At 39.4% G+C, this 15,104-nt stretch overlaps 1 protein-coding gene across 1 annotated transcript in view; it reads left to right on the forward strand.

Annotated features, from left to right (window-relative positions):
* Positions 1-15,104, forward strand: part of LOC121280154 (microphthalmia-associated transcription factor-like) — a 317,345-nt gene that overhangs the window by 163,144 nt on the left and 139,097 nt on the right. Inside the window, exon 2 of the mRNA XM_041191849.1 lies at positions 9,754-10,003. Coding sequence (XP_041047783.1) covers positions 9,754-10,003 — 250 coding nt within the window. The remainder of the gene's footprint in view (positions 1-9,753; positions 10,004-15,104) is intronic.

The following is a 15,104-nucleotide window of genomic DNA, read 5'->3' on the forward strand; positions in this document are numbered from 1 at the left end:
TCCATCCCCACCCCCTTTCTGTTTCTTCCCCCTTCCTTTTGTTTTTTCCAATAATTTATATAGATTTTTCTTTTCCCACCTATTTCCATTATTTTTAAATCTTTTATGCCCTGCTAGCCTTTCCACCCCACCCCCACTAGAGTTGTACCTTGAGTGCCCTACCGTCCATTCTTAATTAGCACATTCGTTTAGATAATATCACCACCTTCCACGCCTCTGAGTCCTTTTGTCTGTGACATCTTTTGATTATCTGCTCCTATCACTGCTTGCTTGTCCCTACAACCACACCCCCCCCCACTTCTCTTCCCCGCGCACACCCCCCCCCCCCCCCCCACCCCCCACCTTAAACCAGCATATATTTCACCCCCTTCCTAAGATTCACTCATATATCTCCTGACCTATATCCTACCCAATTGATTGCCTCCAAATCCATAACTTTTTGTTAACTATCACTTGTGTGGTGTTATGATCTCCGTAGAGACTGATAACTTTTAAAAAGAAATTTGAATTCCCATTGATCAACTCAAGGAATCCAGTGACAAGATTTCATATTTTTACTGTAACAAACAAACAAACTGAAATCAACATCAAGTAAACATTGGAAAAACTCAGGTTCTGTGGAAGGGTCATGAGGACTCGAAACGTCAACTCTTTTCTTCTCCGCTGATGCTGCCAGACCTGCTGAGTTTTTCCAGGTAATTGTTTTTGTTAACAATCTGGGATGTTCCTTCTGTAACACCTCTGTTGAAAACATTTCTACAGGCTGCTCAACTACCATAGGCATCACCCACATTTACGATCCAGCTATATCATTACCCAGAATAAATTGGCAATGGGCAATATTTCCACCACTCCGACTATAACTTTATCTGTCTTCCATTTGCATTTTAAATTTACCTTCCGCAACAAAATAGTTTTATCATTTCCTTGAACCTCACTTATTATTACCTTCTCCTGCAATACTCCCTTTAACAGCAAATATCCCACAACATTAAGGATTGACTAGCCCTTGTGTCTCTAAAAAATTTTAACATCTTTACCTATTCCACCCTGTACACATAGAAAAACTTTCCCTTCACATACAAAATCTTTAAACATTTCTGCAACCTGCTCCTCTGGATTCTCTTGAGTAAACTGTGAACACAATCCCACTTCTTTACATTTCACTGATTCTTCCTGTTTCACCTGTACACAAGCCACTGGTTTCTCCTTTGCCTGAACCTCAGAACCCACAGTACTTTTACGTCCAGAGCTTTTCTGTACCCAAACAATTCCAACAGATTTTTCCTGTAATCTCTAACACACTGACTTTGTGTGCCCCACTTTATTACAGTGAAAACACCTCAATGTTCAAATGTCACTTATACCTTCAGCACCTTCCTTTTTATTCTGAGAAAAGACTCCCTGGGAACGTCCAGCTGCTCCTTCTCTTCCCTGACTACCTGCCTTCCTTTTACCTTCCCACTTTTTATCCTTTTCCAATTTTAAAAGGGTGACACAATAAAGGTTTAGCTCTATGAGCTAACTCATAATCATCAGCTATCTCTGCTGCTTGTCTTATGGAATTAACCCTCTGTTCTTCCACCTGAGTTCTCACTACTGAAGGGCTTGAATCTTTAAATTCTTCCAAAAGAATTAATTTGCTAAGAGCTGCATAGGTTGTATCTATTTTTAACGCCCATATCCACCGGTCAAAATTACTTTGTTTTACTCTTTCAAACTCAATATAAGTTTGCCTAGGCTGTGTTCTCATATTCCTAAATTTCTGCCTGTATGCTTCAGGAAACAACTCATATGCACTCAAAACAAGCTTTTTCACCACTTCATAATGCACCAACATTTCGTCTGATAGCGAAGTATCTACCTCATATGCCCTACCTCGTAACTTAGACTAATAATAACGTCCAATTTTCCTATCACTGGCCCTCTATTCCAGCTCTTCTTCTCCACCACCTTAAACCAACTTATATTTCACCTCTTTTCTATTTTTACTTAGTTCTGTTGATGGGTCATTCAGACTCGAAACATTAACTGTGTTCCTCTGCACAGATGCTGCCAGACCTGCTGAGTTTTTCCAGGTATTTTTGTTTTTGTTCCAGTTTTCCTGTGGCCATTTCATCTGTTTAGCTAGCTTCTCAAATGAAATAAAGAATGCTTCAGTATCTTTTTCCTCAAATCTTGGAAGAGCTTGTACAAATTTAAACATATCACCACTGGGTTATACTCTGGAGATAAATCCTTCCTCACCTATTGGCATCTCTTTTTTAACTGCCAACATTTTTAGTTGGAATTTGCTCTCTCTCTCTCTCTCTCTTTTTCTCTTTCCTCCTTGATCTTCGCAATTTCTAATTCCCTTTTAAAAGCCATTTCTCTGTCCTTTGCTTCTAATTCAAGCTTTTTCATTTGCAACTGAAGTCTCACTACCTCCAGCTGTGACTCAGTAGTGTCAGGTTTCACTTCCAACTGTAGATGCTGTGCTATACTTTTAATTATATCCGATTTCCTAGCACCCTCAGGTAACTCCAATTTTAACTTATCTGCCAACTCTGTTAATTTACTTTTGGTTATTTTCTCCGAACCACTCAGAGTTATCTCTTCTACTCCCAGGCAAGTCTTAGCAATTACCAAAGCCATCTTGCAGTCTCTCCACTTCTAAAATATCTCACCAACTCCTGAATTCAAAATGCTTCTCGTACTCATAGCCTTAAGATTCACCAATTCCAAACCAATCAAGGAATTTAAAATATTTTTATCGTGAAAAGCCCCAAATTGTTATGACCCAGCAGTTATTTAAAAATCCCAGAGGGAAACTTTAAACAACTGTCATAACCTATATTTTAAGTGGTATGATTGAGATGCAACTCTAAATTCAGGAATCAGACCACCAGTTCTTGAGAGGTTTTATGTTAAACTAAATGAAACATGCAATTAATTTACACAAATTAAATACATACACATGGCTACAAATAACTACTATCATAACTTTTATCAAATTCCCAAACTAATTTCCATTAAGCAACAGCACCCATGGACGTAACCAGACGCCAGGCAAAGCATTTTCACCTTACAAATTCAAAATAAAGTTCCTTTCACTTTGGTTTCAATGGAGACAGTTGTAGGCTTACAGCTACTTTGATCTTACATTGCCTCTGCCCTGCACACACACAAACTGCTATCGGTTATATCCAGCACATCTCATTGAATGTAAATTCTCATTGTATCACCAGCCTCTTTGAACTCCACCTGAACTCCACCTCTTCTAACAATAAAACCTCTTTCATAGTACCAATTCTATTAGTAATATAAACATTGCCTGGTCTCTGCTAGCTAGGTGCCAGATTTCACCCGACTTCTTGAATGGTCTCTTCAAAATATGCAAATGCACTCTACCTCTCTTACGTCTTAAAACTAGTAAACATCAAAGCACCTAGACTATCTGGCTTTAATCCAATTAAGACACACCCACAGACTAAACCTCTATTTTAAAAGAAAAATATTTTCCAATAATATTATATACATTAATAGCTTAATGACACTGCAATATAGCTTTTTCCAGCAGTCGTGATGCTCCTATTTTAAGAGACAGGAAGGAATGGAAGCATGCAGCATGGAAGGCACTTGAGCACATTGCAAGCTGAAAAGAGTTCACATCAACTCTCCAATGAAAGTATTACTTTACATTTGAATGCAAAATAGACCAGGGTCCTTTTTCTAATAAGAAAGTTCAATTATATGTATCATTACACAATATTCCAATTTTCAGTTGTTAAAACCCTCTTTTTTGGGTTCATATGAGCTTGAAAAATTGAACTGAATTCAAACTTTCCTAGATCAGTTCATTCTCATATTTGTTCTCTATTATTTTAGACACATAAAGATTACAGATTATTTTGCTCTTTTTAACATACTTTATTTCAGAAAAGATGATAGTCAATCTGCTCTTTCTACTTATATAATATAAAAGCAAAATATTGCGGATCCTGGAAATCTGAAAAAAACCCAGAAAATGCTAGAAAAACTCAACACGCCTGACAGCATCTGTGAGGAGAGAAACAGATCTCTTCTTACTCACTTGATCTGTAGCCTTTGCCTTATCCCATCTTAATCACACCAAAAGATTGTCCTTTTGTGCACATGAGTTAAATACTGCAGAAACTGGTAATGTCAACGTTGTTTAGGTGTTGTTTAACCCTCTTTATCACAATGATTGCTTTAGAACATTAATATTAATTAGAGTAGGAGGACTGTGTGGTATAGTAATGTGTTGTAGATTCGACTGGGTATGCTATATTTATCTGATAAGGTACTGAAAGAGAATAGCATTTCAAATGTAATTTTTCCAGAATACTTCAAGTAAATCAGTAGTATCTTGAAAATAATTTCTTTATAGCCTGATGGAAAATAACTCACTCAAGAATTGGAATGTTAAGTTTATTGCATAATATAGAATCAAAGAATGCCTTTGACATTACTGCAATTCACTGCAACTTTTAAAGGCATTTTCGTTTAAAAGTGCAGCTACGCATGATATCCGTACTAAAGTGCTCCATTAAGATGATCAGTTTCAAACTAGTAGTGTCAAGGGTAACTTTGATTTGTTCGACAGCCCTAAATATTAGTGCCAAGCTGCACTTTGAGACTATAATAATTTATGCACTGACTTAGGAGCTAATTAGTCTGATTATACACGAGCTGCATTTGTTGTGGCACAGAGGTATTCCTCTCATTTTATGTAAAGGATTAGTGGCTCTGGGAATGTTTCAAACTGACAGATCTTGAATAGAAAGAGAGCTTTTATTTTTGCATATAGTATGCACAAAACATTAGCGGTGTTTGTTGCTAATAGATTATCTGTTACATAAGGAAATGTTTTAAAAAAAAACTGAAAGTGGGGTTAAATATATTATTACTTTTACCTCTTGTAGGTTCAAAAAACTGTAACTCATATGGTTTAATTGCACATATTTCGAAACACAATTAGTATGTAAGTAATAACAGAAGACAACAGAGGACTATTATCAGTGCAAAGTAAACTTTTTGATTATGCTCAGAAGTGCCTAGGAAGGCTGACTAAAATAAGCATGTTACCCTTGATATGGTCATTAGAGGTCTAACACCTGTTTTAAGTTTCTCTGCAAGTCACTCAACATCCCTCCTTGGAGGTACTGGTAGATTGTCATTCTTTGTTGATCATTGGGTTAAAATCCTGGAACTCCAACCTAACAGAACTGACCAGTCTTGCTTTCCATGCTATCCTCTCTTTCCACTCACATTGTATTCTCTTCCACCCACAATGTCCTCTCTTTCCTCCAGTTGACACCCCCGCCCCTCCATAAGACGTGCTGTTTCCCCACTTCTGTGGTGCTGGCTGGCCATCCCCAGGCCCATTGCAGCCTCTGTTTGCTGGTTTACCAGCTGCCGACCAGGTTGCCCTCCTTGCTGAGCTCTTCAGTCTTTTCAACCTCCCTCACACCATCTCTGTCTCCTTGTAAATATTGGGGCCTATGGGTGTAAACAAGATAGTCCCATTGTATAGATGTATAAACTTAACAGTTTTACATTATGACCTGGATGCTTTCATCTAATTCAAGGTATTGTGCAAAAGCATTTCAAAATAGACTCTATATCTATACAATATAATTTCCTATGTGACCTATTAAAAATGGATGTGTTTGAAATGTTAGTGCATCAGTTCTATAAATTCACTTTACTGCCTTAGAATGCAGGTTTTCCTTTACAGATTTCCAGGTAGAAGTTGACCACAGGAGAATACTTTTAATTATTTTGCTGCTGCTGTCATCTGTAAAATTAGAAGTGTCGAACACTGCTCAAAGTCTATAAAGAAGACTGTGGAATCTAAAGGAAATAAATTATGTGAAACAATGTGCTGCAAATGGTACATCATCTGGCCTGACAAAGTTTGCAATTTTTGTGAATGGATCAGCAAAAATAAAAGAAAATTAGAAGAAACTGAATTTTTGATTTGTAGTATATGAACATAGTGCAGGGCTATACCAAAAAATGCTAAAATAGAAATATTGCCCATGTTTAATGCTGATCAAATATTTGCATGCAGATCTTTGAGTTTATGGCTTAATAACTGAATGCAGATCAGGAATGAATGCCTCACAAAGGGTTGTATTTTAACTGAGCTTCTCCACTAAAGCCAATATGCTACCGGTATATAGTAAAATACGTTCCATTTCAAGCTCTTGGGCAATTTAGTTCACACCATAGACATCCGCTTTTCTGCTGGAGATTTGCTTGGAAAGTCCCATTGGTGAGCATTTGGTCCTTCTGATGAATGCCTTTAAGGCCTAACTTCTGTTTGAAATATGTATTTCATATCTTAAACATTTTTCTAGAAATATTTTTTGAGGAGAATCTTCATAAATGTTATTTTGAATTAATTAATGGTTCTAGCAGATGAAAATGATGTATTTTATCTTTATTCCTCTTCCCATCGTATACATGTTTAAAATCTCTTCCGTTTGTTTGAGCCATGCAAGATTCCTTGGTTGAGGAGTGAATAGGTGACCTAGGCTCAGGCCTCGGTTGGTGACACTTTTTTTCTTATTTGTTCGTGGGATGTGAGCATCACTGGCAATGTCAGCATTTGTTGTCCATCGTTAATTGCTTTAGAGAATGTGGTGGTGATCCAATTTCTTGAACCAATGCAGCCCATATGGTATAGATTCACCCACAGTGCTGTTAGGGATGGAGTTCCAGGATTTTGACCCAGTGATGATGAAGGAATAGTGATATAGTTCCAAGTCAGGACTGTGTGTGGCTTGGAGATGTCGTGGTGTTTTCATGCTGTCTTGTTCTTCTAGGTGGAAGAGTTTGTTAGTTTAGAAGGTGCTGTTGAGGCGCCTTGGTGAGCTGCTGCAGTAAATCTTGTAGGTGTTGCACACTGCTGGATTCTCTCTTATTGGAGATGATCATTGCCTGGCACTTGTGTGCAGTGAATGTCACTTGCTACTTATCAGCACAAGCATGAATGTTGTCCAGATCTTGCTGTATATGGACAAGACTGCATCATTATCTGAGGAGTTGTGAAGGGTACTGAATATTAGGCAATCATCATTGAACGTCCCCACCTCTGACCTTATGATGCAGGAAGATCATTGATGAAGCAACTGAAGGCCTGGAATTCCCTCATAGGGAAGACCCTCAGGAATTCCAACAACAATGTCTAGGTGCTGATAATTGGCCTCCAACAACCAGTTGGTAGGTTGTTGGGTTTTGCGGGGGGGAGGGTGGGGAATGCAGAGGGTGTGTTCTACATGTCCTGCTGCACAGGAAACTTAAAATACATTTAAATCATATTTAGGTATGACTCCAACCAGTGGAGATTTTTTTTCCCCAATTCCCATTGACTTCAGTTTTGCCAGGGCTCCTTGAAGCCACGAGTACAGAAGCAAAATACTGCGGATGTTGGAAACCTGAAATGAAAACAAATAAACAGAATGCTGGAAATACTCAGCAGGTCAGGCATCACCTGTGGAGAGAAACAGATTTAATGTTTCAGTTTGAGATGACCTTTCATCAAAACTGATGCCAGACCTCCTTGATGTCACACTTGGTTTAATGCTCCCTTGATGTCAAGAGCAGTCAGTTTCACTTCATCTCTTGAATTCTGTTCATGTTAGGACCAATGCTGTAATAAAGTCTGGAGTTGGGTGCCCTTGTGGAACTCAAGCTGGGCATCAGTGAGCAAGTTATTACAAGTAAGTGCCGCTTGACGGTGCTGTCAGTGAAACCTTACAATCAGTGTTTTTGGCCTTCCTGTTAACCCTGCCTTCCTTTGGGGGAGCATATTTAGTTCCAACCTTCTCCTGATAGTTTGACTTAGATTAAAGAAACACAGCCATGAGCATATGTCCTGCCACTCCAATGGAATATGCCATTGAATATTTGAAGCTAAATTTTACTGGGGAGAATTTTAACCCTCTCTCCTTATGGAAACTGGATGGTGGCTGGGTGCAGTTAAGAAGGAGCTGGGGACCCACATGCTTGCTTCCTGCCTCAATTTGGTTGGCTGCAATTTTAAATTATTAGATGGCTAGGACATCTGCTAGAATTTAATAGGATCCTTCTTCAAATGTGCAGACCAGGCTTTGATGATACATTGGGGCCTGAGTGCTATTGCCCTGAGCAGAAGAGCAATGGTAGCTTTCTTGCCAAGGAAGTGCTTTCAGGAATTGCATTGAGAGGCCAGAAGATGCCCAGTGAGAGATTTAAAATGCATTTTAAATTTCCTGTGCAGCAGGACATGTAGAACACACCTTCTGTCACGCAAGCCCCCACCCTCCCCCACCCACCCAACAACCTACCATCCCGTACTTACCTTGTGCCAGGCACCGTTGTGGTACCTCTGAGCCAAACAATTTTAATAGCCAGGGAGACACTTCTTGGCTTCGTTGGTGGAAGTTAGCACATTATTGAGACTCGACCATTAAAATGAAGTTTTCCTGCCACTAGATCGCATTTCCATGTGGAAGTTAAAATTGCCCTATATACGTTTAATGTTTTAATATTGTTGATGGCCACATCTGCACAGATTAATAACTTGCCTTATCTAGCCTATGTACGAGTTTTGTAACTGAACTTAATATCTGTTCTTTGTTAGCAGCATTAGTAGCATGTAATTGACAGAAGTTAGCCTGACTATCTGATTATACTTGCCCTACAGAATTGTTTTGATACTTAGCTTAACTGTTTCAGAACAGAATATTTCCATTCTATGCTGTGTGAAGCTGTGAATATTACGTTACCTAATTAAAATGGTTGTTGCTTCATAACAATTTAAAAAAAATTCCCTCAGCTTGCTACTTCCTTTGTCATTTTGAGTTTGTACTGAGCGTTTTGCAGCTTTTAAAGTTTATACTTCATTTTAAAGGAGTCAGTTATCATAATTTAAATGAACTATGGTTTATGGGTTTTCAACACTATGGTGGTTTGCAGACTTTTATTTTTAACACTTTTATCTTCAGATTATTTTATTTCAGGAGGGTTCAAGAATTTGAAACATATATATCACCAATGAAACAACAGGTTGGATGGCAACATTGAATACCTATTCATTATGTGTTAAAGACCTGCTGCTCCACAGGGATATTTTCTGATATATTGGATGACGTTCTTGTCGTAGAATGATACAGCGCAGAAGGAAGTCAGTCAGCCCTCTTGCCTGTGCCAGCCCTTTGAAAGAATTATCCTATTAGCCCCACTCACCCTGCTCTTTCCCCATATCTTAACTTGCTCAAGGGCTGAAGAGGAGGCTGGTCTAATTTGCTTCGACTAGGCTCAACTTTGTATTGTAGTTTATATAAAATTTTAAAGAACCATATGAAGGGATTATATTTGGCTTTCTGATTAAGGCACCTGTGCAGATGTCAATGCACACATATCTCCTAGCAGAAAGCACACAGATTTGTTACGTATTGCGATTCACCTAGAACAGTTTAAAACACGTATTCAACTTTTATGTTTAACCCTATGATGATCCTCTTTGAATCTAAGTAGCTATTCAGCTAATTGTGGCTTAAGTGTGAAAAAAATCACCTTGGAAGTGCATAGTTTGCATATTATCAAACTGTATGTGCCAGCTCTTAAGTGTTTGCCAATAGTAATCTAAATTGCTAGCACACTGTGAGTCGTGTTCTCTAGCTAACAAGCATATTTTTTCTGCTCATCTGTTGTCAGATTCTAATAGAAGTCTGTTTTCTCCATTATTGGTTTCCACCACAGCAATTCATCAGAGCCGCAAGGATCAGCTAAACCCCCATTAACCTCCTCCAATATGACATCACGAATACTGCTACGACAGCAGCTCATGCGCGAGCAAATGCAGGAGCAAGAACGACGAGAACAGCAGCAGCAGCAGCAGGCAGCACAATTCATTCAGCAGCGAGTGCCAGTCAGCCAGACACAGGCCATCAACGTCAGCGTCCCCACCAGCCTACCCACAAATACCCAGGTGCCAATGGAAGTCCTCAAGGTATAGCTTAATCCTTTACTTCTATATTCCTATCAAACTGTGTATTACCCAAAATATCAGACCGTTTGAAGAGATATTCATTAAGCTTATGAAGAGAATAATATTCTCCCTACTTTAGATTAACCAGATGAGCAGCAAGAGAATTACGCACAGTATAAATATTTTTCAATCTTTACAGCTATGCTTTGTAAAAAGCATAAGCATATATGCAGACTCAACAATGCATTGTCTTTGAAAATGATAACGGAGTAAATTTGATTCAAATACAGCTGTTGCATTTATTTTAAAAGTTATTTTTTGGAAAGTACTTTTTGTCAGATGCCTGGAATTGAAGCTCTTCACAGAAACTGCTGCACTATCTAATACATGCTGGGCTTTCAACTCCTTGCCAGTGGTCACATTTAATCCAATTTCCTCCAATGAGTTGACGTCTTCTAATCGCCCTGATTCTTCATCAGACACAGAACTGCAGGAGCTTGTTAGTATCTCCCTATTATGGGGGATCTAGTAAATACCTTTCTAATTACTGGAGGGTCTCCTCTTGAGTAATACAAGAATTTTGATTGTTGTTCTTGTTGTGAATCTGCATTTTGGTTCAAATATTTGAACTGTCACTTGAAGTGTTCAGACTTTGATCATTTATTTCATTATCCTTACATTGTATAACAAAAGAACAACTTAAGAAGCACTACATAAGATGGTTAATTTTGCAGTGGCTGAAGAATAGCTTCATTATTTACTGCTCTGTGCATCAGGTCTTTGATCAATTTTATGGTTATTGAAGCTCGTCAAAAAAAATGAAGTGCCAGAATGATTCCTTTCTAGTCTCTTTAATTTATTTTTTAATATTGCTATTTTGAAGGGTTTTTTTAATTAAATGTTTTGAATGATGTAAAATTTCACCTTTTAAACAATAAGATTTGTATTGTTTTGTTTCCATTGGTCTGAAACTTGCATTCAGCTTTGTAAAATCAGATGTAGTATATTCCATTTGAATGAATGAAACAGAAACAGGAAGGTAAAGCAGCTTTACATGTTGAATTTTATTTTGCTGTAATTTCCATTTTGTTCCCGAGAAAAAGGTCCTGTAACTAAAAGTCAGATTGGGCAATATTTGTAATCTGAATTCTTAAAGAAATTTTACTTTTGTTTCAACTGAAGTTGGTCACAGATTTTGAATACTTTGTTCACCCTACTTTTCACTACAATCCTGAAAATGGGTAGTAAAACCTCAACTTTCTACTGCTAGAAATCTGTAATCATTTTTCTTGTGTCACAAAAACTATAATGGATCCAAAGCAAATTACTTTGAAGTCCACATAGAAAGGATTGTAAGGGGAAGTTTGGTGTCAAAAGTCAATAAATATATCTACAATTGAGTTTCAAAGCTGTGATACAGTCAAGGGAGGCTGGAATTTCCCTCCAGAGACATGAAAGAGGAGTTGGGACTATTTCCAGGTCTGAACCCACCTCAAGGGGCAAACAGTCACTCTTTAGGGTTTTCAGAGGCAGCCACTTAACTTGGCATGAAGACAGGTTCCCTCTCCAATTAAGCATGATGGGCAGGTTCTCAAAGCTGGGGGGCCTTCCAGCTTGAGAGGAGCAGCAGGTTGCAGTAGATTACTGAGAGAGCGCTTCAACATGGAGATGCCCTCTCACAAATATTTAAAAAAATTTAAATAAAAAGATACAGTAGCCAGAGGCTACCTGTGTGGGGAGTGGGCATAGGGAAGAGTCTGGTGGGTACTGTGGAATCCCTCTACTGGATGGCCTTTGATTGCACCCACACCCAGGCAGGCAGGAACAACCAATCGGCCTGCCTGGGAAGCTGGACTCCTACCTCCAGGCAGTTAAACTGGCTCCCGTTGAGTCAGGAAAATGGAGCTGACTGGAAAACCCACAGCTCAAGGAGATTGGGTTAAATAAGCCCCTAATGAGCCTAATTGGCTGCCCACCTCATGGGGGCGGGTAACCCTGCTGACCCCAAACTCACCTCAGCAAAGATTGCAGGTGCTGGGAATGGGTTGGGAAACTGGCATGCCAGCTGGCCCCAGCTGCCTCTGTTCCCATGGTGCCTGAAAATTCAGCCTAGGGTTCTGACAAAATTCCCAGAATGAAGCATGAGGCTCCGGTGGCTTAGCTGGTTCAGGCAATATGTGGCTGCTCCGCATGTACTAAGATAGTTCCAGATCCAATTTCTGGATGATACTAAGTTAGTTCATCTCAGTCCAGGTGGTGGTAGACACTACAGTTAGACTTGGGGTGAGGCAGGGAGAAGTCAAGACCTGCTGATTCATGACCAGCACCACCTGTTTGAAGTATACATGTTGAAATATCAGGTGAGGAGATCAGGCACTCATGGTGCTTATTCAGGGTCAAATAGCTGATTGATACACAGTCTACATTCATGGATAATGGTTACTTGGGTAAGTTATCAGAGAGCATCTAGTGTGTGTGGAAACGTATTCCCGCAAGAAAGGAAGGTGAGAAAACTGGAAAGTAAAAAAGGCAACACTATATGAAAGTTAGTCAGAAGTTTCGAGTTGAATAGAAATCTTATAGAATGGAAAGTTTTCAAATACATAATGGAAAGGCTTACATGGTAAAGTGTGCTATATGTGAAAGAGTTGAGGAGACATTTGTGATGTCTTATCTGATGGTACATAGTTTTACCTGATAAGTACTAAGTTTTTTTTAAACAGTGGTTTACAAATGAAGAAAGAGACATTATTCATGCTTGGTTCACTGTGAACAAGTTTACTTGTCTAGGTGCATTTTTCATCTGAAATTATACACATTTGCTGAGGCTGCTTCCTCTTGTGTGTTTCTACATGAATTGTTTGCACTATGGTAATGTGTCAATTTGTGCAGATTGCTATGAAGTTGGCCAATCAGAGGTCAATTTTTTAGTTGATTTCTGCCCACCACCATCTTAACTGGGCCCTGTCTATTAGGTGGTCAAAGAACTTGCTTGACTCGGGCAGGAGGCCTCATTAATATATGCCGATCAGGTGAGATGTCAAAAACTTTGCTTGTGGGGCCAGGAGAAATAATCCTGCTTCTAGCCTCGCTATGGAAAGTGTTTGGAGAGGCACTTTTGTGCATTGTGGCTTGCCGTAGTCATGTGATCTTTGATCTCACCCTTTTGTGTAAAAGCTTGAGAGCAAATGGTTTGTAATTATTGGAATGATGACTGCAGAAGGAGAGTATCAAGTTAATATGAAGTGTCAGATAGACGCTGGTGCCACATGCAACATCATGAGCTTTGCAGATCTGTGAAGTTGCTCAAAATAGTGTCCCAAAAATGAAGCCATCAAAGATAAATTTGAGGCTATATGATGGAACAGTGCTCACTCCAAGAGGACAGATTAAGCTGAGAGCCCAATACAATCGGAAGAAAGAAGATTTGTAGTTCCAAATAGTAGTCATTAAGCAAAGATTACTCATCACAGCTGAAACAAATCAAAAGCTTGAACTACTAACCCTCCATATACCAGGAGATGTTTGCAGTGTTTCTCATGGCACCAAACCATTGACTGCTGAAGTAATCCTAAGAAATTAAAAAGATGTTTTCATGGGTCTTGGATGTCTTCCTGGTGAATATCATTTTGAAATAGATGACAGTGTGAGACAAACTCAGCATCTTCCAAGGAGAGTTCCAGTTACCCTAAAGTCCAATCTGAAAGACAAGATAGAGGAGCTTGTCAAAGTGGGAGTAATCAAGAAAGTGACAACTCCTATAGACTGGATTAACAGCAGTGAAAAAAATCTGGAAAGCTGACAGTATACATAGATCCGAAAGACCTCAGTAAAACTTTGACAGGATCTCACTACCCTATGCTAACCATTGAAGAAATTTGCTGCAACTTGGCAAGGCAAATGTCTTTATCACCATGGATGCAAAGGATGGATACTGAAAGCAGCAGTTTTCTGATCACATTCTGGATGCCATTTGGGAAGTGCAGATGTTTGCACATACTGTTAGGCATTTCTACTGCTCCAGAAGAGTATCAACGCCGACAACATGAGGTAGTGAATGATCTTCCAGGAGTGGAAGCGATCATGGATGATCTGCTAGTCTGTGGATTTGAAGCTGTCACAGACCATGATTAGAATCTGGTGAGGTTGCTAGAGTTAACTTGCCAGAAGAATCTGGAGCTGAATAAAAAAAAACTGCAATGAAAGATGAACCGAAGGCAAGTACATAGGTCATGTGATGATGGTGAAATGAGTTTGCCCTGATCTGGATAAGGTGTGAGCTGCAGCAGAGATGCAGCAACTAACAGATGTGAAGGCGAGTGCAACAATTTGTTGGATTTGTGAACTACCTAGCAAAGTTCTTGCCCAATTTGTCATCAGAGTGTGAACCTCTATGCAAGCTTAGTGCACAGAATTGGTATTGGGGCACAGAACAAGCAGCAGTTTTCACTCACATCAAACAACTAGTGCTGACAACACCAGTGCTGAGGTTCTATGACAACGATGAAGTCACCTTGCAGTGTGATGCCAGTGAGACAGGACTTTGAGGAACCCTCATGCAGTAAGGACAAGTAGTTGTGTTTGCATCCAACAAACTTAATACAAACTGAACACTCTGTCCAGATTGAGAGAGTGCCTTTGCTTGTGAGCATTTTAAGCTGAACGTACTTGGGAGAGACAACGTGATGTAGTGCCTGACCACAAGCCACTTCAAAACATCTTTGTCCAGCCACTTCTATCTGCGCCAAAGCACCTGCAAAGGATATTCCTTCATTTACAGAGATATCATTTGGAAGTGAAGTACAAGCAGGGAAACAGATGTACATTGCCAACATGCTGTCAAGAGCTGCACTCCCTTTGAAGAAAGTTGATGATGCTAGTATAGAACTTGAACTTTTCCAAAGTCGGTGAGAAGCAACAGCATGACATGCTCCGGAGGTCATCAATCCAGCAGAGACACTGAAACTGACACACACGCGTCTTGCTCAGATCAAGCAAACCACGCAATGCGATGGAACTCTCCAAGTGCTACAGGAAGTAGTGATGAAAGGATGGCTTGAAACCATCAAGGACACACCTGTTGCTATAAGAGGCTATTGGGCATACATGGAAGAAGTGATTG

Source organism: Carcharodon carcharias, chromosome 7 (genome assembly GCF_017639515.1).
Source record: "Carcharodon carcharias isolate sCarCar2 chromosome 7, sCarCar2.pri, whole genome shotgun sequence".
Classification (NCBI taxonomy): Eukaryota; Metazoa; Chordata; class Chondrichthyes; order Lamniformes; family Lamnidae; genus Carcharodon; species Carcharodon carcharias.